We start from the raw sequence: 27,165 nt of genomic DNA, 5'->3' as shown, positions 1-27,165 counted from the left end.
TTGGTCTTGGTGATATTGAGACGCAGGTAGTTTGAGTTGCACCATATCACAAAGTCCTGTATCAGTTTCCTATACTCCTCCTCCTGTCCATTCCTGACACACCCCACTATGGCCGTGTCATCAGCGAACTTCTGCACATGGCAGGACTCCGAGTTATATTGGAAGTCTGATGTGTACAGGGTGAACAGGACCGGAGAGAGTACGGTTCCCTGCGGCGCCCCTGTGCTGCTGACCACCGTGTCAGACCTACAGTCTCCCAACCGCACATACTGAGGTCTATCTGTCAAGTAGTCCACTATCCAATCCACCATGTGAGAGTCTACTCCCATCTCCGTTAGTTTGTGCCTTAAGATCTTGGGCTGGATGGTGTTAAAGGCACTAGAGAAGTCAAGGAATGTAATCCTCACAGCACAACTGACCCCCTCTAGGTGAGAGAGGCGCTTCAGATCCCTCCAGACTAAGACTAATAGGCACTGGAGAAGTTTTTTCCCTACTGCGGTCACTTTGCTGAACAGTTAACTGCCGGTTAACTGTCAGCTAACTATTACTTGGATTGCACTACCTGTATGTACAATTTATATTTTCATTTATATTTATCATTATTATTGTTATGAGCAGAGAGACAACATCTGCCGGAAGTAAATTCCTTGTATGTGCATAGGTACTTGGCGATTAAAGTCTGATTCTGATTCTGAGATGTGAGGTTCCGTCTCCGATTCATAATCAGGTTTATTATGACTGATGCACATGTCATGAAAGCTGTTGTGTAGCGGTGCAGTGCAAGGAATTGCGAAATAAATAAATAGTGCAAAACAAATTAATGCGATAGCTTTGGTGACCGTTCAGAAATCTGCTGGCGGGGTGGGGGTGGGGGTGGCTGGCGCATGGGGAGCATTGGATGGCTCCGGCCTGTATTCGGTGGAGTTTAGAAGAATGAAGGAGATCTCACTAAAACCAATCAAATATTAAAAGCCCCAGATAGAGGAAGCACGTTTTCAATAATGGGAGAGTTGAAGGCCAGAGGACACATAGAAGAGAAAGATGTCCCGATGGAATAGAGGAGGCAAATGAGGAGGGATTTAGGGTGGTGAATCCGTGGAACTCTTTGCCACAGACGGCTGTGGAGGCTGGATAATTGGGTATATTTAAGGCGAAATTTGACAGGTTGTTGATTAGTCAGGGGATCAAAGGTTACGGCGAAGACAGGAGAATGGGGTTGAGGGATAATAAATCGGCCATGATTGATACTCGATGGGCTGAATGGCCTAATTCTGCTCCTATGCCTTATGGTCAAACCTCCCTCGGCGGCTCCTTCAGTACCACCCGTCCCACAGGGCGACGGTCTTTCAGTACCGTCCCCCAGTACCGCCCTGCTGTCGTGCTTCCCTTCCTGGTACACGCACTGCTCGTGGGAGAGCTCTGCAGGTCAGGGGGCTGAGCTGTAGGGACAGAACCGAGTTCAGGGGTAAACGCTCACAAATGAGAGAAACTGACGCGCTGAACTGCTCACACTGTCCTTTTATTGATCACGGACTGTTACAGTTTCTCCTGGACATGGATTGCTATCATCGGGTCTTCGGCCGTGTTACTGATGTCGAAGACAGCGCTGCCGCAGTCACTGACGGTGACCTGCAGTCCCGTGCAGCGATCTCCCTCCTTCTGCCCCGAAATCACGTCGCAGTAGATGCCCGGAGGCAGTCCGGTCTGTAGCTTCATGTTCATATTCCTGCAGAACAAGCAAACCCGGTTCAGCATATGAGGTGCGACCGACAGGGGTTTAGAAGAATGAGGGGGGAATCTCATCGAAACCTATCGACTATAGAAAGGCCTAGATCGTGTGGTGGAGGAGTCTAGGAGCGGAGAACACGGCCTCAGACTAGAAGGACGTCCATTTAGTCCAGAGATAAGGAGGAATTTCTTTAGCCAGAGGATGGTGAATCTGTAGAATTAATTGCCAAAGATGGCGGTGGAGCCCAAATCATTGGGTATATTTAAAGCGGAGGCTGATAGGTTCTTGATTAGTCAGGGTGTTAAAGGTTACGGGGAGAAGCAGGAGAATGGGACTGAGAGGGATATTAAATCAGCCATGATGGAATGGCGGACAAGAGAAAATCTGCCATCAACGCTGCCTTCAACCGCAACTCTTCCATTTCACACACATCTGCTCTTACCTCATCCTCCCGCCACCCTACAAGGGATGGGGTTCCTTTCGTCCTCATCCACTACCCCACCAACCTCCGCCGCCTCCAACTGGATCCCTCCACCAAACACATTTTTCTCTCTCCCCGCTTTCTGCATTCGTCCTTCCCCGCCGATCTCCCTCCTGGCGCTTACCCTTGCAAGCGGAACAAGTGCTGCTCCTGCCCCTACACCTCCTCCCTCACCACCATTCAGGGCCCCAGACAGTCCTTCCAGGTGAGGCAACACCTCACCTGTGAGTCTGTTGGGACCATTTACTGTGTCCAGTGCTCCCGGTGTGGCCTCCTGTACCTCGGTGAGACCCGATGTAGATTGAGAGACCGCTTCGCCGAGCCAGAGCAAGCGTGATCTCCCAGTGGCCGCTCATTTTAACTCCACTCCCACTCGGGGCCTCCTCTACTGCCGAGATTAGCCACGCTATGGCTGGAGGAACAACACCTTATACTGTATTCCGTTTGGGTAGCCTCCAGCCCGATGGCATGAACAACGATTTCTCAAACTTCCGGCAATGCCCCCACGTCCCCCCTTCACCATTTTCCATCCTCTTTTCCCTCTCCTTGCCCGCCCATCCATCGCCTCCCTCTCTCGCACCCCGCCGCCTTTCGGCCTCCTGTCTCTTTCACCAATCAATTTCCCAGCTCCCCCTGTAGGTTTCACCCGTCCCTGGTGTCTCTCTCTCTCTCTCTCTTCCCCCACCTTTTAAATCTACTTCTGAGATTTTTTTTCTCCAGTCCTGCCGAGGAGTCTCGGCTGAAGCGTTGACTGTCCCTTTTTCCCGTAGATGCTGCCTGGCCTGCCGAGTTCCTCCGGCATTTTATGTTATGATTGAATGGCGGAGCAGATTCGATGGGCTGAATAGTCTAATTCTGCTCCTTGTCTTATGATCATTGAGAAGCCGCACTCCCTGAGGAATAGCATGGACATCAGAGCCTGTCGCCAAGTTCACACAGCAGGGAGACGGGCGTTTCGGACCCTGACAGGCCGTGACACTGCGCCCGTGTCCTGTACCGGCGCTGCGGGGAACGGACGGGTTCCACGTTTCCCTTGCGTTTCCTCGCACGTATGGGTTGGGGTTAGTGACTTGTGGGTCCTGTCCCAGCTCATGTACGGAACGGCGGTTAACCCCTGGCCTGGTCGCGGGACGGTTTACAATGCAGCACCCGAAGGAGACCCACATGGTCACGGCGAGAAGGTATGAACTCCTTACAGACGGCGCGGGTATCGAACTCCGATACCCCGAGCTGCAAGTGTCACATTACCCGCGAATCGCTGAGCTCCGTGCTGCCGGCTCCCCCGTAGCCCTGTGGAACTCACCAGTCGTCGTTGTTGATGGCGATGAAGCCCAGTGCTCCGCGGCCGAACGCGATCTGGTTGCTTCCGTTGTCCCACCAGTTCGTTAGCGGATTCTGGCCCACCACGTTCCGGAAGATGGCCATGTTCCTGTAGTGAGACCACAACTTACAGCATGGAAATAGGCCATTCGGCCCAGCTCATCCATACTGACCGTGTGCACTAGTCCCACCTACCTGTACTAGGCCCATATCACTCTGAACCTTTCCTATCGAGTGCAAGTTTATTTTCCTCTGACTATACCGATATATAAGGTTCCTCCCTACCACAGTGTACCAGCACGGAAAACAAGATATTATAATTTGCCTGCATTTCACCCATTCCTTCTGAACCTTTGAAATCTGTGTCCCTGTCCAAAATGTTCCTTAACCACTGTACTTGCCTTTACCTGTGGCAGCTCGTTCCCCACACCCACCCCCTCTGTCAACTCCTTCCCACACCCACCACCGCCCCCTCTGGCAGCTCGTTCCCCACAACCACCCCCTCTGTCAACTCCTTCCCACACCCACCCCCTCTGGCAGCTCGTTCCCCACACCCACCCCCTCTGTCAACTCCTTCCCACACCCACACCCACCACCCCCTCTGGCAGCTCGTTCCCCACACCCACCCCCTCTGTCAACTCCTTCCCACACCCACCACCACTGTCAACTCCTTCCCACACCCACCACCTCCCCCTCTGGCAGCTCGTTCCCCACACCCACCCCCTCTGTCAACTCCTTCCCACACCCACCACCACCCCCTCTGGCAGCTCGTTCCCCACACCCACCCCCTCTGTCAACTCCTTCCCACACCCACACCCACCACCCCCTCTGGCAGCTCGTTCCCCACACCCACCCCCTCTGTCAACTCCTTCCCACACCCACCACCACTGTCAACTCCTTCCCACACCCACCACCTCCTCCTCTGGCAGCTCGTTCCCCACACCCACCTCCTCTGTCAACTCCTTCCCACACCCACCAACACCCCCTCTGGCAGCTCGTTCCCCACACCCACCCCCTCTGTCAACTCCTTCCCACACCCACCACCACCCCCTCTGGCAGCTCATTCCCCACACCCACCCCCTCTGTCAACTCCTTCCCACACCCACACCCACCCCCTCTGGCAGCTCGTTCCCCACACCCACCCCCTCTGTCAACTCCTTCCCACACCCACCACCGCCCCCTCTGGCAGCTCGTTCCCCACAACCACCCCCTCTGTCAACTCCTTCCCACACCCACACCCACCCCCTCTGGCAGCTCGTTCCCCACACCCACCCCCTCTGTCAACTCCTTCCCACACCCACCAACACCCCCTCTGGCAGCTCGTTCCCCACACCCACCCCCTCTGTCAACTCCTTCCCACACCCACCACCACCCCCTCTGGCAGCTCGTTCCCCACACCCACCCCCTCTGTCAACTCCTTCCCACACCCACACCCACCCCCTCTGGCAGCTCGTTCCCCACACCCACCCCCTCTGTCAACTCCTTCCCACACCCACCACCACCCCCTCTGGCAGCTCGTTCCCCACACCCACCCCCTCTGTCAACTCCTTCCCACACCCACCACCACCCCCTCTGGCAGCTCGTTCCCCACACCCACCCCCTCTGTCAACTCCTTCCCACACCCACCCCCTCTGGCAGCTCGTTCCCCACACCCACCCCCTCTGTCAACTCCTTCCCACACCCACCACCTCTGTCAACTCCTTCCCACACCCACCACCGCCCCCTCTGGCAGCTCGTTCCCCACAACCACCCCCTCTGTCAACTCCTTCCCACACCCACCACCACCCCCTCTGGCAGCTCGTTCCCCACACCCACCCCCTCTGTCAACTCCTTCCCACACCCACCCCCTCTGGCAGCTCGTTCCCCACACCCACCCCCTCTGTCAACTCCTTCCCACACCCACCCCCTCTGGCAGCTCGTTCCCCACACCCACCCCCTCTGTCAACTCCTTCCCACACCCACCCCCTCTGGCAGCTCGTTCCCCACACCCACCCCCTCTGTCAACTCCTTCCCACACCCACACCACCCCCTCCTCAGCTCGTTCCCCACACCCACCCCCTCTGTCAACTCCTTCCCACACCCACCCCCTCTGGCAGCTCGTTCCCCATACGCATCCCCTCTGACAGCTCGTTCCCGTCACCGCCTCTGGCAGTAGGGTCCCCAGGCCCACCACCCTCAGTGCAGGATCACTCATCCATCTGGTCTCACTCAAGATTTTCACCTTAAACCGAGGAGGCAATGTGTTTTCCATCTTTGCCCCAGAGGACCAGTGTTTAGCTTAGCTGCACACAGGCTGAATGACTATAAACTCTCGTCCGAACCAGAAACTCTACCATACCCTCTGCCCGCAGACCCTGCTCAGGCCTCTCATTTCCTCCAGCAGATCGTGTGTTGCTCTCAATTCCAGCGTCTGCAGTCTCCTTTCCCTTTGGATTCTCCTTCCCGGACAGACTCTCCAACCCTGTCTCTGCCTGTCATGACATCCTACGTCTCTGTAAAGTAACCACTCAGGCCCCTCCAGTGAGAGAAACACAGCGCATCAAGTCATTGCTTATAACCACAGGACTCCATTGCAGGCCGCGCCCCTCTCTACCGCTGCGTGGTGCGCTCTCCTCCATCTGACACCCTGACTCCCCACTCACTCACACACTCAACCTGAATCAACCCCCCATTCACCACATACTTTGCCCCATTTACACCCCCTATTTCCCATTGTGTTTGTCCCCTCAGATGCCACCCCCCCAGTCGCGATCCCTATTCGCACCTGATCTGCCTCCAGCGGTGCTCACACACCCAGCCATTGCCACAAGTCGTGTCGGGATTCAGGGTGACGGGTTTGGTGGTCCCGTCCGGGTAACTGGGTGGGCCAATCCAATCGTTCACATCCTTGGGACAGAGCAAGGGGGGAAGGCGTCAAAAGAAAAGCCACAACTGTCCCTTCCCCACCCCTCACCCCCGCCCCGGCACAGGGCAGAGGTGGTCAGAACACTCACATCCATCCCTACCCAACAGGTAGCACAGCACAGTGAGGCAGTGTGTGTGGGGTGTGGGGGGTGCGGGCCCTGTGAGGAAGTCTCCAGTTAACCTCCCACCCCCTTCTCGCACTCCCTCCTCAACCTTGCACACCCACTCCCCAGTACAGGAAATCTCCCTCAGTACCACCCCTCCCACTGTATGACTCTCCCTCCATACCTCTCCACAGTGTAACCCACCCTCAGTACCTCCTCTCCCACAGTGTGACCCTCCCTCAGTACCATGCCTCCCACAGTGTGACCCTGCCTCAGTACCACCCCTCCCTCAGTACCACCCCTCCTTTTCTGTGCTCTGACGGGATAGTACTGAAGTTGTTCTCAGCTTCGAAGTGTTAGACCCTCACATTCCCGCCGCTGTTACAGGACGCACCTTCCCATTAACGAACTTGCGGGTCCCACCGAAAACTGGACATGATCCTGGTCTGTCCGTAGGGATGAGCGAGCATGAAGGCCACGGCTACCTTGTACAACCTGTGGGAGCGAGGGAGAGGAAGAGTGGGGAAGGGAGGAGGGGAAGGGGGGGAGCAAGAGACAATGGGAGAGGGAGGGAATGGGGAGAGAGGGAATAGGAGGGGAGAGGGTGAGGGAGAATCGGGTAGAGGAGTGGGACAATGGGGGAGAGAGGGATGGGACAGTGGGTGAGGGAGGGGGAGAGGGAGAGGGGAGGGAGAATGAGGGGTCAGACAGGGTAAGGAAGGAAAGGAGAGGGTGGAAAAGAAACAAATGGGGGTTCTAAAGAACAACCTGCACCACAGCCATCAGCCCCATCAAGTCAGTGCTGACCATCACCTGCCCACTGAGCCAAGACATCACCCCCCCACCTTGGGCCTCCACAGAGTCATCAGTTCAATCAGGCCAACAGTGACCGGTAACCATGGATTGTCACCAATCCGACACTGATCCCATTTCATTCTCATCAACTCCCCCCTCCCGAACACTCCTCTCACCCGCACACAGCGGACCATTACAGTGGCCATTCAAGTCCTTGGGAGTGTAGGGCTGATGCTGAGATGGAGCACTCTGTGTGGGTGCTGGAGCTGAGGGTGACATAAAAATCTCCCATGAATGTGAAGAGGAATGATTGAGAAACAGGCTAACCAGCCCCATTCTCACACTTGCCATTGTTGCTCCACCCTCCCCATCCCTGACCCCCTCCCCATCACATCCCCTATTTACCCAGTTGCAGCCAACACCCTCCCCATCGCTGTCCTCACCCTGACCATCCCAGCCCCATTCTTCCCCATCACTGACCCCACCCTCCCCATCGCTGTCCTCACCCTGACCATCCCAGCCCCATTCTTCCCCATCACTGACCCCCTCCCCATCGCTAACCCTACCCTCCTGATTTCTGGAGTGTGGTGAGAAGGGGGGAGTCTCATTCACACAGGGGATGCTAGTGGGGGAACTGGCTTTGGTGGGGTTATCAGGAGCGCACGGGGCAGATGGGGCTCGTCTGCCATGGAGACCTGTGATCTCAAACCTGCGCTGCCTTGCGGCTACACCCACTCCTCTGGATCCTGAGGCAGTCCTACATTGAGTTCAACACTGACCGGCAGCCCCTGCGACGTCGCTGGTGCCAAACGGTATTTCCTTTGGATTCATCGGCTGTGTGGAGAGGGGGAGCCTGCTCTCAGTATCGTACTAACCTGACTTGTGTATCATATAAACAGCTACGAAACAACATCCACGTTCGACCCTTAGTGGCAGAGGCAGCAGTTCAGGAGGTGATTCTGGATGGTTACCAGCAGGGCCCAGGCTGTTACTGAACATTCCCTGAATTAGTCTCAGATGTCCAGTGGCTGCAGGAGTTTGCTTGTCCCAGACAGGAGGAGGAGGGCATGGGCATAGCAATGAGGAAGGTCAGGGAAGCGATGTGGGGATGGGGGCAGGCAGCAATGGCTAGCACAGAACATGCGGCTGAATGGCCTGTTTATCAGTAATTCTTCATCACTTTTAAGAGAAATTCTGATGGTGGAATGGCCAGTCTGGACCCCCGCAGGAGGAGAGGGGAGAGCGCACAGTACCTTGGGTCCCAGAAGGTCAGGATCGATGCTCCTCCAGCTCCCTGGCCACGTTGGTTATCGTGATTGTCCACAAATACCAGTGCTCGGTCCGAGGGCATGAAAGCCCAGCCCTCCCCCCAGTTCCTGCAGAGAGAGAGAGAGACAGGGGGCTAACCATCAAGGGGTTGGGTCACAGACATTATTGGGGAACAGGGCTGGTATCCTCACAAGGAGACTTCTCCCAATATTCATTCATATCCACTGTGGGAGGGGTGGTACTGAGGGAGGGTCACACTGTGGGAGGGGTGGTACTGAGGGAGGGTCACACTGTGTGAGGGATGGTAGTGAGGGGGGGTCACACTGTGGGAGGGGTGGTACTGAGGGAGGGTCACACTGTGGGAGTGTGATAATGAGCGAGGGTCACAATGTGGGAGGGGTGGTACTGAGGGATGGTCACTGAGGGAGGGGTGGTACTGATGGAGGGTTACACTGTGGATGGGTGGTACTGAGGGAGGGTCACACTGTGGGGGGGCGGTATTGAGGGAGAGTCACACGGTGGGAGGGGTGGTACTGAGGGAGAGTCACATGATGAGAGGAGTGGTACTGAGGGAGGGTCACACGGTGGGAGGGGTGGTACTGAGGGAGAGTCACACGGTGGGAGGGGTGGTACCGAGGGAGAGTCACACTGTGGGAGGGGTGATACTGAGGGAGGGTCACACTGTGGGAGGGGTGGTACTGAGGGAGAGTCACACTGTGGGAGGGGATGTACTGAGGGAGAGTCACACGGTGGGAGGGGTGGTACTGAGGGAGGGTCACACGGTGGGAGGGGTGGTACCGAGGGAGGGTCACGCTGTGGGAGGGGTGATACCAAGGGAGAGTCACACTGTGGGAGGGGTGATACTGAGGGAGGGTTACACTGATGGAGGGGTGGTAGTGAGGGAGGGTCACACGGTGGGAGGGGTGGTACTGAGGGAGAGTCACACTGTGGAAGGGGTGATACTGAGGGAGGTTCACACTGTGGGAGGGGTGGTACTGAGGGAGGGTCACACTGTGGGAGGGGTGATACTGAGGGAGGGTTACACTGATGGAGGGGTGGTAGTGAGGGAGGGTCACACGGTGGGAGGGGTGGTACTGAGGGAGAGTCACACTGGAAGGGGTGATACTGAGGGAGGGTTACACTGATGGAGGGGTGGTAGTGAGGGAGGGTCACACTGTGTGAGGGGTGGTACTGAGGGAGAGTCACAATGTGGGAGGGGTGATACTGAGGGAGTGTCACACTGTGGGAGGGGTGGTACTGAGGGAGGGTCACAATGTGGGAGGGGTGGTACTGAGGGAGGGTCACATTGTGGGAGGGGTGATACTGAGGGAGTGTCACACTGTGGGAGGGGTGGTACTGTGGGAGAGTCACACTGTGGGAGGGGTGATACTGTGGGAGAGTCACACTGTGTGAGGGGTGGTACTGAGGGAGAGTCACACTGTGGGAGGGGTGATACTAAGGGAGGGTCACACTGTGGGGGGGTGAACCACCCTTACCTGAGGTAAGCCATTTTCTCACCATTCCACCGACGGACCACTGTGCCCAGCTTGGCTCCGTACTTGAATTCGGTGACCCGCCCTAGTTTGAAGTACTGCGATGACGTGATGGGCTCTCCCCCCAGGTCGATCACCTACAAGAGAGGAGGGTGCTGGTGATGGACCGAGGACAGGGGGATGGGACAGTCCCACTACTGCAGCCCCGCCCTGGAGACGCCCATGACTGGGACGGAACAGGTTGTTGTGATGGAATGAATCTTCTATCTCCCATCGGGCAGAAGATATAAAGACCTTTATCCCACTGGACAAGACTATTGCATGACCCCTCAATACAGACTATAGTCTTTTGACCTCACAATCGGCCTGTTATGGCCTTGCATCATATTGAGTCCTGGCACTGAACTTTCTCTGCAGCTGCTACACTTTATTCTGTGACTGTTTACCTGCTTCTACAGTGTGTAATGACTTGATTTGTATGGACCATTTGCAGGATGGAGTTGGTAATGGGAACAAGCTCCCACGACCTATCAAATGCTCTCAATGGCGTGTGTCTCAAATAGACTCTGACAACCAATTCCAGTTCCTGGCCTTCATGAATTTAACTTAATGAATACTTTACTTCAGTATTCACTATGGAAAAGGATCTTGGCGATTGTAGGGATGACTTGCAGCAGACTGAAAAGCTTGAACATGTAGATATTAAGAAAGAGGATGTGCTGGAGCTTTTGGAAAGCATCAAGTTGGATAAGTTGCTGGGACCAGATGAGATGTACCCCAGGCTACTGTGGGAGGCGAGGGAGGAGATTGCTGAGCCTCTGGCGATGATCTTTGTATCATCAATGAGGACGGGAGAGGTTCTGGAGGATTGGAGGGTTGCAAATGTTGTTCCTTTATTCAAGAAAGGGAGTAGAGATAGCCCAGGTAATTATAGACCAGTGGTTGGTAAGTTGATGGAGAAGATCCTGAGAGGCAGGATTTCTGAACATTTGGAGAGTATAATATGATTAGGAGTAGTCAGCAAGACAAGAAGGGAGAGATTTAATATGAACCTGAGGGATAAGCAACATGACTTTGTGCGTATTGAGTCATATCTAACCAGTCCCATAGAGGTTTTCGAGGAAGTTACCAGGGAAGTTGATGAAGGAAAGGCAGTGGATGTTGTCTACGTGGATTTTCACATGACCTTTGACAAGTTCCCGTGCCTGTGGTTCATTCAAGATGAGCTAGTACATTGGATTAGATACTGCCCTTGGGAGGGAAGCTGGAGAGTGATAGTAGAGGGTTGCCTCTCTGACTGGAGGCCTGTGACTCGTGGTGTGCTGCAGGGATTGATGCAGGGTCCATTGTCTCTCATTCTTATCAATGATCTGGATGATAATGTGGTTAACTGGATCAGCAAATTTGCAGATGACACCAAGATTAGGGCATAATGGACAGTGAGGAAGACTATCAAAGTTTGCAGCCCGATTTGGACCAGCTGGAAAATGAGCTGAAGATGGCAGATGGAATTTCATGTAGACAAGTTTGAGGTATTGAATTTTGGGAGGACAAACCAGGGAAGAACTTAGTGAATGGTAGGGTGCTGAGGAGAGTGGTAAAAGAAAGGGATCTGGGAGTACAATCCATAGTTAATTGAAAATGGCATCACAGGAAGATAGGGTCATATGGAGAGGCTTAGGCACATTGGTCTTCATAAATGAATGTAGTGAATACAGAAGATGGCATGTTATGTTGGAATTGTATAAGATGTTGGTAAGGGCTAACATGGAGTATTGTGTACAAGTCTGGTCACCTACCTACAGGAAAGATATCAATAAGATTGAAAGAGTACAGAGAAAATTTACAAGGATGTTGCCAGGTTTGAGGACACAAGTTTTTGGGAAAGGTGGAATAGATTAGGACTTTATTCCCTACAATCAAAAGATTTGATACAAAATGATGAGGGGTAAATGCAAACAAGCTTTTTCCACTGACGTGAACTATGGAAGGTGAAATACTTAAAAGGAACGTGAAGGGGAACTTCCTCACTCAGAATGGGAACGAGTTGGCAGTGGAATTCATGGATGTGGATTTGATTTCAACACTTAAGAGAAATTTGGATAGGTACATGGATAGGAGGCCTGTTGCTGGTCGACGGGACGAGGTGGATTGATAGTTTGGCTTGGACCAGGTGAACTGGAGAGTCTGTTTCTGTGCTGGAGAGTTCTATGACCATGACTCTATAACTTCATCGCCCAAAGGATGGTCAGTGTGTGGAGCGAGCTGTCAGAGGAAGAGTTTGAGGCAGGTGCATTAACATTTAAAAGGCATTTGGACAGGTACATGGATAGGAAAGGGTTAAGGGCAGAACACAGACAAATAGGAATAGCTTAGATGGATTCTTTGGCTGACATAAATCGGTCGGGCTGAAGGGCCTGTTTCTGACACAGGTGTCTGGACAAGCACTTGAACCACTAAAGAAGAGAAATGTATGGAATGAGTGGTGGGCAGTGGGGATGTGAGGCTGGGTACTGGAGGGTCAGCAGGCACGCAAATGGACTGAAGGGCCTGTGCACTGTGATGTACCTCTGCAACACTCACCTCCTGGTAGATGAAGGGTTTGCTGCCCGGGCTGAACCAGCGGGTGTTGAGGGTATTCAGCCGGCTGAAGATGGCCTCCAAGTCCCCGGGCCACATGTGTTTGCAGGCATCCACCCGGAATCCAGCCACACCCAGTTCCAGCAGGTGGTTCAGGTAGGCTGCGATCTGATTCCGCACATAATCCTTCTGCAGTGCCAGGTCCAGCAGGCTAACCAGGCGACAGTCCCTCACCTGCAGCGGGAAAAGGGCTCAGTTCCTTCCCCTGAGAGAGGCACACCCACTGACACTTCAGTACTGAGAATCTCAGAGGAGGTGGAGGTAGCAAGGGTCAGAACTTGGTGTTTCAGGTAAAAGGAGGTTGCAGAGACGGGGAGGGGTGTAGGCGTTGGAAGGGGCAGTGAGTGTGTCAGAGCCAGAGGGGCTTACAGAGATGGGGAGGGGTCTGTGGGGGATAAAGTAAGATGGAAGGTTAGGATGTGTGAGGGTATTGAGCAGAGTGGCTATATTGTGGGGTGTAGTCGAGGAGCGTGTGAGGTGATATGGAGTGGTGTGGGGTAGTGTGTGTGTGCGCGCACCCTTAGCTCCTGGTGGAGTCGTCGGGCCGCTGTCATGACAAGCTTTTTGCACCGATCTTTTTGGCGATTGCTCATCGTACGGCGTGTCTTGGGCGTCTGAAACCCGGCAGAGCCCATCCCTCTCCAGGGTTTTTTTTACGAGGTCAAGTTGGTAGCTCGACACTCAACCCAGGAATGTTTGGGTAATGAGGTACATAGGGGTGGGCTCTGCAGAGATATTGAGGGGTGTAGGTGAGTGAGGATATGGGGATATATAGGGTCAGATGTGTGGGGGTTATGGAAGGGTGTAGGGGTGGTATGTGGGGGTAGGGGTGTTGGTGAGGGCACTGTGTGGATATGGAGAAGTGTAGAGGAGGGGAAATGAAAGTGCAGAGAGTTAGGAGGGATCTCTGCAGGATATGGAGGGGTATGGTGAGGGATCTGGGCAGGATATGGAGGGGTGTAGGGGAGGGATCTGTGCAGGATATGGATGGGTGTAGGTGAGGGATCTGGGCAGGATATGGAGGAGTGTAGGGGAAGGAACTGTGCAGGATATGGAGGGGTATGGTGAGGGATCAGGGCAGGATATGGAGGGGTGTAGGGGAAGGATCTGTGCAGGATATGGAGGGGTGTAGGTGAGGGATCTGTGCAGGATATGGAGAGGTGTAGGTGAGGGATCTGTGCATGATATGGAGGGGTGTAGGGGAGGGATCTGTGCAGGATATGGAGGGGTGTAGGTGAGGGATCTGTGCAGGATATGGAGGGGTGTAGGTGAGGGATCTGTGAAGGATATGTAGGGGAGGGATCTGTGCAGGATATGGAGGTGTATGTTGAGGGATCTGGGCAGGATATGGAGGGGTGTAAGGGAGGGATCTGTGCAGGATATCGAGGGGTGTGGGTGAGGGATCTGTGCAGGATATGGAGGAGTGTAGGGGAAGGAACTGTGCAGGATATGGAGGGGTATGGTGAGGGATCAGGGCAGGATATGGAGGGGTGTAGGGGAAGGATCTGTGCAGGATATGGAGGGGTGTAGGTGAGGGATCTGTGCAGGATATGGAGAGGTGTAGGTGAGGGATCTGTGCATGATATGGAGGGGTGTAGGGGAGGGATCTGTGCAGGATATGGAGGGGTGTAGGTGAGGGATCTGTGCAGGATATGGAGGGGTGTAGGTGAGGGATCTGTGAAGGATATGTAGGGGAGGGATCTGTGCAGGATATGGAGGTGTATGTTGAGGGATCTGGGCAGGATATGGAGGGGTGTAAGGGAGGGATCTGTGCAGGATATCGAGGGGTGTGGGTGAGGGATCTGTGCAGGATATGGAGGGTGTAGGTGAGGGATCTGGGCAGGATATGGAGGGGTGTGGGGGAGGGATCTGTGCAGGATATGGAGGGGTATGGTGAGGGATCTGGGCAGGATATGGAGGGGTGTAGGTGAGGGATCTGTGCAGGATATGGAGAGGTGTAGGTGAGGGATCTGTGCAGGATATGGATGGGTGTAGGTGAGGGATCTGGGCAGGATATGGAGGAGTGTAGGGGAAGGAACTGTGCAGGATATGGAGGGGTATGGTGAGGGATCAGGGCAGGATATGGAGGGGTGTAGGGGAAGGATCTGTGCAGGATATGGAGGGGTGTAGGTGAGGGATCTGTGCAGGATATGGAGAGGTGTAGGTGAGGGATCTGTGCATGATATGGAGGGGTGTAGGTGAGGGATCTGTGCAGGATATGGAGGGGTGTAGGTGAGGGATCTGTGCAGGATATGGAGGGGTGTAGGTGAGGGATCTGTGAAGGATATGGAGGGGTATGGTGAAGGATCAGGGCAGGATATGGAGGGGTGTAGGGGAGGGATCTGTGCAGGATATGGAGGGGTGTAGGGGAGGGATCTGGGCCGGATATGGAGGAGTGTAGGGGAGGGATCTGGGCAGGATATGGAGGGGTGTAGGGGAGGGATCTGTGCAGGATATGGAGGGGTATGGTGAGGGATCTGGGCAGGATATGGAGGGGTGTAGGGGAGGGATCTGTGCAGGATATGGAGGGGTGTAGGTGAGGGATCTGTGCAGGATATGGAGGGGTGTGGGTGAGGGATCTGCGCAGGATATGGAGGGGTGTGGGTGAGGGATCTGCGCAGGAGATGGAGGGATGTGGGTGAGGGATCTGTGCAGGATATGGAGAGGTGTGGGTGAGGGATCTGTGCAGGATATGGAGGGGTGTGGGTGAGGGATCTGTGCAGGAGATGGAGGGGTGTGGGTGAGGGATCTGTGCAGGAGATGGAGGGGTGTGGGTGAGGGATCTGTGCAGGATATGGAGGGATGTAGGGGAGGGATCTGTGCAGGATATGGAGGGGTGTAGGTGAGGGATCTGTGCAGGGTATGGAGGGGTATAGGTGAGGGATCTGTGCAGGATATGGAGGGGTGTAGGTGAGGGATCTATGCAGGATATGGAGGGGTGTAGGTGAGAGATCTGCGGAGGATACGGAGGGGTACAGTTGAGGGATCTGCAGAGGATACGGAGGGGTACAGGTGAGGGATCTGTGGAGGATATGAAGGAGTATGGGGAGGGTGTGCAGGCGATACGGAGGTATGTGTTAGGTGTGGTGTGTCTGGAGACATGGAGGCGTGTGTTAAGTGTGATGTGTTTGAGAATACGGAGAAGTGTTTGGGGGATATGGAAAAGTGTCGGGTGGGATGTGTGTGTGGGAGACCTGGAGGGCTCTAGGGGAGGGGTGTGTGGAGATGTGGTGTGCTTGGGGATTTGGCCGTGTATATGAGTTGGGTGTATGGTGTGTGAGGTACAGTGCCTATAAAAAGAATCCTCCTCCCCCTTGGAAGTTTTCATGATGAAGGGTCACAGCCCAAAACATTGGCTGTTTATTCTTTTCCATAGATGCTGCCTGGCCTGCTGAGTTCCTCCAGCATTTTGTGTGCGTTGCTTGGATTTCCAACATCTGCAAATTTTCTCGTTTTCGTGTCTTATTGTTCTACAACATTGAATCACAGTGGATTTAATTTGGCTTTTTTTGACACTGATCACCAGAAAAAGACTCTTTTGTGTCAAAGTGGAAACCAATCTCTACAAAAGTGATCTAAATTAATTACAAATATAAAACTCAAAATACCTGTAATTGATTGAAAAATATGATATTAAATCATCACTGGTGCAATCAATTTGTTTTAGAAGTCACATAATTAGTTAAATGGAGATCTGTTTTTGGAGACCTATGTGCAGTCAAGCTGTTTCAATTGCTTGTAGTAAAAATACACCTGTATTGGAAAGGTCCATCTGCTGGTGAGTCAGTATTCTGGCAAAAACTGAGTGACCATGCAAGAAGGGGACTAGTGAGGGAGGCCAACAGGAGACCTATGACAACTCTGGGGGAGTTACAAGCTTCAGTGGCTGAGATGGGAGAGACTGCACGTACAACAACTGTTGCCCGGGTGCTTCACCGGTTGCAGCTTTATGGAGAGCAGCAAAGAGAAAGCCACCGTTGAAAAAAACTGTAATGAAATCTCGTCTAGAGTTTCCCAGAAGGTGTGCGGGAGACTCTGAAGTCAGCTGGAAGAAGGTGATATGGTCTGGTGAAACCAAAATTGAGCTTTCTGGCCATCAGACTAAACGCTGTGCTTGGCACAAGGCAAACACTGCACATCATCAAAAACCCACCATCCCTACTGTGAAGCACGGTGGTGGCTGCATCATGCTGTGGGGATGCTTCACTGCCGCAGGCCCTGGAAGGCTTGTGAGGGTAAACTGAATACAGTAAAATACAGGGAAATCCTGTGACTTGGGAGAAGATTTGTTTTCCAGCAAGACCGTGACCCCAAGCATAAAGCCAAAGATACACAGGAATGTCTTAAAAACTAAGTTAATGTCCTGGAGTGGCCAAGTCAGAGTCCAGACTCAATCCATTTGAGAAATTGTGGCTGGATTTGAAAAGGGCTGTTCATTCACGATCTCCATACAATCTGACAGAGCTTGAGCAGGTTTGTAAAGAAGAATGGGGAAAAATTGCAGTGTGCAGATGTACAAAGCTAATAGAGACATATCCACACAGACTCAAGGCTGTGATTGCTGCCAAAGGTGTGTCTACAAAATACTGACTTGAAGGGGGTGAATACTTATGCAATCAATTATTTTGTGATTTATATTTGTAACTAATTTAGATCAATTTAGAGATATGTTTTCAATTTGACATGAAAGAGCCTTTTTCTGTTGATTTGTGTCAAAAAGACAAATTAAATCCACTGTGATTCAATGTTGTAAAAGGTGAAAACTTCTGGGGGGTTGGGGGGTGAATACTCTTTATGGGCAGTGTACATGGTGATGTATAAGGGTGGGCTGTGTGGGGGCACATCAGTGTGATGGCGGAGGTAACGAGGTGCGAAGATGTGTGAGGAGCATGTACCACTGGGTCCCCTCACCTGGCTGACATCATGGTAGTTCTCGATGTTGCCACTGGCTGTGTGACACTTGGCATCGTTGAAATCCCAGGAGGAGTAGGGCACTGCCGGGAAATCCTCAGCCGCAGCATTGAAGTACGTTCCGCAGGCTGAGTGTTTGCCAGTTCCTCCTGATGCCCCGCACATGTGGTTGATCACCACATCGGCATAGATCCGCACCTGAGCACAAGCAGATTGATAGCTGTATTAGTGTAGTGCCTCTCCACCACAACAGGTTATTCCACTCTCTGCAAGTCCAATAACTGTCTGTGTCTGTCTGGTGGCTAATGAGTGCACACCATTACAGGAAGGGTGTGGGGCTTTGGAGAGGGTACAGGAAAGGTTCACCATGGATCAGAGGGCAAGTGTCTAACGACAAACTCAGCAGGCCAGGCAGCATCGAGGAAAAGAACAGAGTCGATGTAGATGCTACCTGGCCTGTTGAGTTCCTCTAGCATTTTGTGTGTGTTGCTCGGATTTCCAGCATCTGCAGATTTTCTCTTGTTTATGCTATAACGAGAGGTTGGATAAACTCAAGTTGTTTTCTCTGGAGTAGGGAAGATTGAGGGGAGATATGATGGAGGTTTATAAGATTAAGAGAGCCATAGACAGATAAACGAGGAGAATCTTGGTTCTATGGTGGAAATGTACAATACCATGTCAGTCTGCACTGTGGCTGCTGTGCCAATCCCCACAGGGTGTGCGACATCAGTCTGCAGTAAGAACACCACTGGGAGCTCTGTGTCGGTCTACACTGGGTGCACTGTAATGACCCACGCCGGGAGCACTGTGTCGGCCTACACTGGGTGCACTGTAATGACCCACGCCGGGAGCACTGTGTCGGCCTACACTGGGTGCACTGTAATGACCCACACTGGGAGCTCGGTGTCGGTCTACACTGGGTGCACTGTAATGACCCACGCCGGGAGCACTGTGTCGGTCTCCACTGGGTGCACTGTAATGACCCACGCTGGGAGCTCGGTGTCGGTCTACACTGGGAGCACTGCAATGACCCACGCCGGGAGCACTGTGTCGGTCTACACTGGGTGCACTGTAATGACCCACGCCGGGAGCACTGTGTCGGTCTACACTGGGTGTACTGTAATGACCCACGCCGGGAGCACTGTGTTGGTCTACACTGGGTGCACTGTAATGACCCACGCCGGGGAGCACTGTGTCGGCCTACACTGGGTGCACTGTAATGACCCACGCCGGGAGCACTGTGTCGGTCTACACTGGGTGCACTGTAATGACCCACGCTGGGAGCTCGGTGTCGGTCTACACTGGGAGCACTGTAATGACCCACGCCGGGAGCACTGTGTCGGTCTACACTGGGTGCACTGTAATGACCCACGCCGGGAGCACTGTGTCGGTCTACACTGGGTGTACTGTAATGACCCACGCCGGGAGCACTGTGTCGGTCTACACTGGGTGCACTGTAATGACCCACGCCGGGAGCACTGTGTCGGTCTACACTGGGTGTACTGTAATGACCCACGCCGGGAGCACTGTGTCGGTCTACACTGGGTGCACTGTAATGACCCACGCCGGGAGCACTGTGTCGGTCTACACTGGGTGCACTGTAATGACCCACGCCGGGAGCACTGTGTCAGCCTACACTGGGTGCACTGTAATGACCCACGCCGGGAGCACTGTGTCGGTCTACACTGGGTGCACTGTAATGACCCACGCCAGGAGCTCTGTGTCAGTCTACACTGGGTGCACTGTAATGACCCACGCCGGGAGCTCTGTGTCAGTCTACACTGGGTGCACTGTAATGACCCACGCCGGGAGCACTGTGTCGGTCTACACTGGGAGAACTGTGTCAATCTGCATTAGGAGCTGTAGATGATTGAAACCTGGAAACGCTGGAAACAGAGCAGGTCAGGCAGCATCTGTGGAGAGAAACGGTTCACAGCTCAGGTCTGTGACCTTCATTGGATCATTCCAGCATTTTCTGATTCTGCACAGATCTACTTGAGATTGGGATATTTCCCTCTCTTCCCAGTGCCCATGAATCCTATCCTGTGGAGCGAGACTTCCAGGGATTTCTTTGGCAGAGCCGGTAGTTAACTCACCCCGACATTGTTACACCTGGTGACCATATCCCTTAATTCTTCTTCTGTTCCCGACCTGGAGCAGAGCTTGTAGCTGATTGGCTGGTACCGCTCCCACCAGGGTCTCCAGGGCTGCTCCAACACGATGTTCTCACTGGGCGGGGAAATCTGTCCAAGAAATAACACAGGGTAGTCAAACCATCTCGGTAACCTTCCCGTCACTATAATCCCTCCGACAACCATAACCTTCCTGTATTTGTAAACCCCTCCCGATCTCTGTAACCCCTTTAGTCCTCTACATCCCTCCCTTTGCGTTGTGATCGGGGTGACTTGGGTTCCCAATGATCCTTCGGGTCCTTTTTACACACCTGTCTTTGTAAACGTCCTGAATCATGGGAAGTTCACAACTACAGATGCGCTTGGCTGTCCGCACCACTCTCTGCAGAGTCCTGTGATTAAGGGAGATACAGTTCCCATACCAGGCAGTGATGCAGCCAGTCAGGTTGCTCTCAATTGTGCTCCTATAGAAAGTTCTTAGGATTTGGGGCCCATACCAAACTTCCTCAACTGTCTGAGGAAGGTTTCATGCAACCTTCTGCATGGAGGCCAGTGACCAGTGGAGTGCCTCAGGGATCTGTTCTGGGGCCCCTACTCTTTGTGACTTGTAAAAATGACCTGGATGAGGAAGCTGAGGGAAGGGTTAGTAAGTTTGCTGATGACACAAAGGTTGGGAGGTTGGGGGTATTGTGGATAGTGTGGAAAGCTATCAGAGGCTACAATGAGATATTGATAGGATGCAAAACTGGGCTGAGAAGTGGCAGATGGAGTTCAACCCAGATAAGTGTCAGGTGGTTCATTTTGGTGGGTCAAATATGATAGCACAATATAGCATTAATGGTAAGACTCTTGGCAGTGTGGAGGATCAGAGGGATCTCAGGGTCCGAGTACATAGGACACTCAAAGCTGCTACGCAGGTTGACTCTGTGGTTAAGAAGGCGTACGGTGTATTGGTCTTCATCAATCATGGGATTGAGTTTAAGAGCCGAGAGGTAATGTTGCAGCTATATAGGACCCTGGTCAGACCCCACTTGGAGTACTGTGCTCAGTTCTGGTCACCTCACTACAGGAAGGATGTGGAAACCATAGAAAGGGTGCAGAGGAGATTTACAAGGATGTTGCCTGGATTGGGGAGCATGCCTTATGAGAATAGGTTGAGTGAACTCGGCCTTTTCTCCTTGGAGTGACGGAGAATGAGAGGTGACCTGATAGAGGTGTACAAGATAATGAGAGGCATTGATCATGTGGATAGTCATTTTCCCAGGGCTGAAATGGCAAGCATGAGAGGGCATAGTGTTACAAATGAGGAGCAACTCTGATGGGCAGAAGGGTACAGAATCGCCAATGCCCGCCCCCCCCCTCCTTTTTTTGAGAATCGCAAAATCGCTATTATTTCGGGTCTGATACCCAGGAAATGAGAGTGATACACAGCATGTCAGTAATGAGAGAGAGACAATGCCGGGATACACAAAGGTGGAATGTCTCCTATTGACAAAGAGAGAGATTATTGCTATTGTCTCTTGAAGGAGGAATTGTGTATTGAGTACTGTTCTATTCATTGAAACCCCTCAGGGGGCAACCAGAGTGGTCTGGTTGAGGGATTGCATCATCCCAACCTGATTAACACCTGAGACCCCATGAGTGGGGATAAAAGTAGGGTCTGGGGAACACCCCTCAGACGCACCAGGAGAAACGCTACGAGACCGGTGGGGGCTTGTGTGTGTGTCCACCCTTGCCTGGGTGATGAGTCCACCACGGAACGGTCTAGCTAAAGGACGGAGGGGTCATACGTGAATGGCCACAACAACAATGCATCGACGGATCAAGATCGTAAGAGGAAAGTCGGCAAGTTAATAGCTGTTACTGCTTTCTCTCTCTCTCTCTCTCTCCAACAATTGCAACACAGTGATCAACAACGACTGCAGCCTGTATGAACTGAACTGAACTTTATATTTCCATCAGACAATTCATTATCCCCTAGACAATGATAGAGCTTATTTCTTATTGATTATTATTATACCCGCACTTTTAGGTTTAGTATTGATGACGTATATTATCTGTATATTTGCATTGATATTATTCTTGTGTATTTTTACTAATAAATACTGTTAAAAATAGTATCATCAGACTTCAACGGATATTCCTATCTTTGCTGGTAAGACACCCAGTTACAGGGTTCGTAACAATAGCTTTAAGGTGCTTGGAAGCAGGTGCAAAGGAGATGTCAGGGGTAAGTTTTTTATTTACACATAGAGTGGTGAGTGCGTGGAATGGGCTTCCGGCGACTGTGGTGGAGGCGGATACGATAGGGTCTTTTAAGAGACTCCTGGATGGCTACATGGAGCTTAGTAAAATCAAGGCTATGAGTAAAGCCTAGGTAGTTCAAAGGAAGGGACATTTTCCGCACAGCTTTGTGGGCCGAAGGGCCTGTATTGTGCTGTAGGTTTTCTATGTTTGTAAAGAGGTGCTGTTGTGCCCTTTTCACCACACAGCTGCTGGGTGCAGACCACATGATGTCCTGGGTGATGTGGATGCTGAGGAACTTAAAGCTGTTTACTCTCTCAACCCCAGATCCATTGATGTCAATAGGGGTTAGCCTGTCTCCATTCCTCCTGTAATCCACAACCGGCTCCTTTGTTTATGCGACATTGAGGGAGAGGTTGTTTTCTTGACACCACTGTGTCAGGGTGATGACTTCTTCTCTGTAGGCCTCCTCATTATTGTTTGAGTTAAGGCCACTCAATGTGGTGTTGTCAGCAAATTTAATTAGCAGATTGGAGCCGTGGGTGTCTACAGTCATGGGTATACAGGGAGTAAAGGAGGGGACTCAGTACACAGCCCTGAGGGGCTCCTGTATTGAGAGTCAGAGGGTTGGAGGTGAGGGAGCCCACTCTTACAACCGGCTGGCAATCTGACAGGAAGTCCAGGATCCAGCTACACAAGGCAGGGTGAAGGCCGAGGTCTCTGAGCCTCTTGTTGAGACTGGATGGAACTATGGTGTTGAATGCTGAACTGTAGTCCAAGAACAGCATTCTCACATAAGTGTCCTTCTTCTCCAAGTGTGCAAGGAGTGTGTGTAGAATACTCCGAATATTTGAAAAAAATCATTTAAAGAGCTGTCCAGTTTTCAGGCCACGTAAACATTTCCTGCTCAGAGCAATGGTTGGACCGCGCAGCAGTAAAACCCTGAGAGGGGGCGCTGCTGGCCACACCTTAGATCCTGGTCGGACCAGCCGGCAGGGGTACTTGCAGCCATTCTTAACCTTTCCTTGCTTCAGGCTGAGGTTCCCACTTGATTCAGGAAGACCACTTTCACCCAAGTGAAAGAGGGTAATGTGCCTTAAGGACCACTGTCTGGTGGCTCTAACACCTAACATCAGCAAGTGTTTCGAGAGGCTGGTCAAAGCACACATCAAGTCCAGACTCCCAGACTACGGCTTCACCCACTGCCAGACGCCATCTCCCTGGCTCTACACTCATCTCCAGAACACCTGGACAGTAAAGTCACCAACTTTAGACCATTGTTTATTGACTACAACCCCACATTCAATGCTATAATTCCAAGCAAACTCCCAGATCTGGGATTCTGCAAATGGATCCTTGACTTCTTGACCAACAAACTGTGCTCAGCAAGGATAGGCAGAAACACCCCTACCACGATTATTTTAAACTCAGAGTTGTGTCCTCAGCCCCCCCACTCTACTCCCTGTACACTCACCACTGTGTCCTCAACCCCCCCACTCTACTCCCTGTACACTCACCACTGTGTCCTCAACCCCCCCACTCTACTCCCTGTACACTCACCACTGAGTCCTCAACTCCCCCCCACTCTACTCCCTGTACACTCACCACTGTGTCCTCAACCCCCCCACTCTACTCCCTGTACACTCACCACTGTGTCCTCAACCCCCCCACTCTACTCCCTGTACACTCACCACTGAGTCCTCAACTCCCCCCCACTCTACTCCCTGTACACTCACCACTGTGTCCTCAACCCCCCCACTCTACTCCCTGTACACTCACCACTGTGTCCTCACTCCCCCCACTCTACTCCCTGTACACTCACCACTGTGTCCTCAACCCCCCCCACTCTACTCCCTGTACACTCACCACTGTGTCCTCAGCCACCCCCACTCTACTCCCTGTACACTCACTACTGTGTCCTCAACCCCCCCCACTCTACTCCCTGTACACTCACCACTGTGTCCTCAACCCCCCCACTCTACTCCCTGTACACTCACCACTGTGTCCTCACTCCCCCCACTCTACTCCCTGTACACTCACCACTGTGTCCTCAACCCCCCCACTCTACTCCCTGTATACTCACCGCTGTGTCCTCAGCCCCCCCACTCTACTCCCTGTACACTCACCACTGTGTCCTCAGCCCCCCACTCTACTCCCTGTACACTCACCACTGTGTCCTCAGCCCCCCCACTCTACTCCCTGTACACTCACCACTGTGTCCTCAGCCCCCCCACTCTACTCCCTGTACACTCACCACTGTGTCCTCAGCCCCCCCACTCTACTCCCTGTACACGCACCACTGTGTCCTCAGCCCCCCCACTCTACTCCCTGTACACTCACCACTGTGTCCTCAACCCCCCCACTCTACTCCCTGTACACTCACCACTGTGTCCTCAACCCCCCCACTCTACTCCCTGTACACTCACCACTGTGTCCTCAACCCCCCCACTCTACTCCCTGTACACTCACCACTGTGTCCTCAGCCCCCCACTCTACTCCCTGTACACTCACCACTGTGTCCTCAGCCCCCCCCCACTCTACTCCCTGTACACTCACCACTGTGTCCTCACTCCCCCCACTTCACTCCCTGCACATTCACCACTGTGTCCTCAACCCCCCCACTCTACTCCCTGTACACTCATGGCAGATTCCTGTCTGACTCCATCTACAAGTTTGCAAATGACAACACCATAGTGGGCTGTATCTCAAATGACGATGAGTCGGTGTGCAGGAAATTAATGGAGAGCCCAGTGATATGGTGTGATGTCAATAATATTCCCCTCAGATTGAAGCAGGGAGAGTTTAAAAACATTTGGAAATACCCCAGCCTGCTGATCCGAGGATTCGAATAAGATGCACTGAGGGTACTGAAGAGGGCGAACACCCCTCGAGATCAGTGTGCATAGATTACGCCAGCAAAGGCGCACCCTGTAATGCAGAGAATGTACTCACTGGGCACAGCACCTTCAAAGGCAAGACTCGATTGTTTCTTGTCACTCTTCAGCACACAAGCGTAAAGAAGAACAAAACGCTTGTTACTCTGCACGAGCTCCGAGCTTCGACGGTTTGTTCATTTCCATCGATGCTGCCTGAGTTGCTGGTTCTTCCAGCATTTTGTGTGAGTCACTGTGGAATTCTAACATCTGCAGAATCTCGTGTTTACAATAAATATAAAACCGATCCTATAAAGCACAGAATGGACAGCTAAGAGTCATGATAAGACCAGACGACAAAGGAACAGAATTAGGCCATTCAGCCCATCAAGTCTTCGCCATTCCCTCTCAGTCTCCTTCTCCTATATTCTCCCTTTGAGTAACCTAGAACCCATTCATCTTTGCTTTCCGAGATTTGTTCCCCACGGCTGCCTGTGGCAATGAATTCCACAGATTCACTACTCTCCGGCTGAAGAAATTCCTCCTCATCCTGTTCTAAACGAAATTCCTGTATTCTGAGGCAGTATCCTCCTGTCCATTATAGGAAAGATCCTTTCCACATCCGCTCAATCTACAAGACCTATCTATGCTCATACTACCATCTAACCTGCTCTCATGGCTTCATGTGACCTTGATCAGCGACTAAGCAGGTGCTACACCTTGCACCTCCTTTGGCAGGGATGTATCTCCTCCCTGCCACCCAGAATATATATATATATATTCTGGCTGTATATACAAAAGATTAGCTTATGTACTGTGCATAGACTGATTGTATGCACGTAAATGGAGGCTTTAGGACTGTGACTGTATCAGTGTAGTTATGAGGTGTGGAATGCATGTGGCAGCGCATGGGGATTTGTGTAGGGGAGAGTTGCACCCACCTGAACTCCTCCAAACCCGTGGGGAGCCAAATACCGTTCGCACTCAGCAGCGATGTCAGCCCAGCGCCACTCGAATAAATGCACGATGGAAGTCCGGTTCGGCTCAGTGTGAGGGTCGTACTGGGCGAAACATCCAGCCAGGAAGGTCAGCAGAAACAGAGCCCACATCTTGTACTCGGTTCCTGCCCAGTGACCTGCTTCTCTATTTAAACCCAGCTGATGTTTGCACAGGCAGTAAATGTGGACGGAATTCAGCAGCTGAGCAAACGTCTACGATAAGTTGCGATGGGCACGGTGCCAGTCAGTGCTGACATTGAGAGAAGGCTACTGCTTAATCAGTAATGCTGGAGACAACCTCAGCGCTCACTCACTCCGTGTTCGAGAGAATCACATCTCCCTCACAATCAGGAGTCTTTTGCCAACCTCCATAACCGACTGGGGCGTAAGCGGTAGCACCTCTGGTGAAGGGGCTGGCCGTGTCTGTTCCCGGGCATCTCACTCACCTGTGGCTCCAAGCAGCTGTCTGCATGTGACAGCGGCCACACGCTGGTACACCGCTTCGACAGCCGGGCTAAACCAGAAGAGGGTAGATAGATAGATAACTAGACACATAGATACTTTATTGATCGCAAAGGAAATTACAGGGTCACAGTAGCAATGCAAGTGTACAGATATAAACACAGGTGTGGAGGAATTTTCAAGCATCAAAGGGTTAAAATGGAGTAAATGCCTGAAGCCTGTAAAAGGCAGGAGTGGTGTGGAACAGAACGCACCAGTCTGTCTCTGTTTTTGAGCAAACACGAGGAAATCTGCAGATGCTGGAAATACAAACAACACACACAAAATGCTGGTGGAACACAGCAGGCCAGGCAGCATCTATATCTGTTTGAGGTAACTTATTTTTTATTTTTACTTACTTTTCAATACAAGGTGTCCCCCTCTACGAAGGTAGAGAGTTCATATGAAACCTTTCTTAAGCCGAAATGGCGTAAAGCAAAGAACCATATGGGAAAACTTTCGTAAAAGGGAAAATCCTCTTTGTAATGTGAAAGCAGTTTACTTATGTACCTGACGAAGGGTCTCGGCCCGAAACGTCGACAGCGCTTCTCCCTATAGATGCTGCCTGGCCTGCTGTATTCTACCAGCATTTTGTGTGTGTTGTTACTTATGTAGGTCTTTTGTAAAAGCGGAGTGGCGTAAAGCAAATATTCGTAAAGCGGGGACACATGTTGTCGGAGAAATATTAAGGAACTGCACTCAGACACGGAGGAGATCGCTTCAACCGGTCTTTATTCGTGATACCAAGGGGAACCCTTCCCTAAGAGTGGG

At 52.4% G+C, this 27,165-nt stretch overlaps 1 protein-coding gene across 1 annotated transcript; it reads right to left on the bottom strand.

The window, feature by feature from the left end:
• Positions 1-1,503: 1,503 nt before the first annotated feature.
• LOC140736663 (pancreatic alpha-amylase-like) lies at positions 1,504-26,029 on the bottom strand. The gene is given in 11 exon segments (XM_073062474.1): positions 1,504-1,726; positions 3,514-3,639; positions 6,295-6,416; positions 6,933-6,956; positions 6,958-7,033; positions 8,587-8,709; positions 10,099-10,232; positions 12,679-12,909; positions 17,647-17,844; positions 19,743-19,889; positions 25,837-26,029. Coding segments are annotated over 11 exon segments (1,539 nt in total). The 5' UTR covers positions 26,005-26,029; the 3' UTR covers positions 1,504-1,536.
• Positions 26,030-27,165: the final 1,136 nt, after the last annotated feature.

The sequence above is a fragment of the Hemitrygon akajei genome, chromosome 12 (genome assembly GCF_048418815.1).
Source record: "Hemitrygon akajei chromosome 12, sHemAka1.3, whole genome shotgun sequence".
Classification (NCBI taxonomy): domain Eukaryota; kingdom Metazoa; phylum Chordata; class Chondrichthyes; order Myliobatiformes; family Dasyatidae; genus Hemitrygon; species Hemitrygon akajei.
This window is presented reverse-complemented; position numbering and strand designations above follow the sequence as displayed.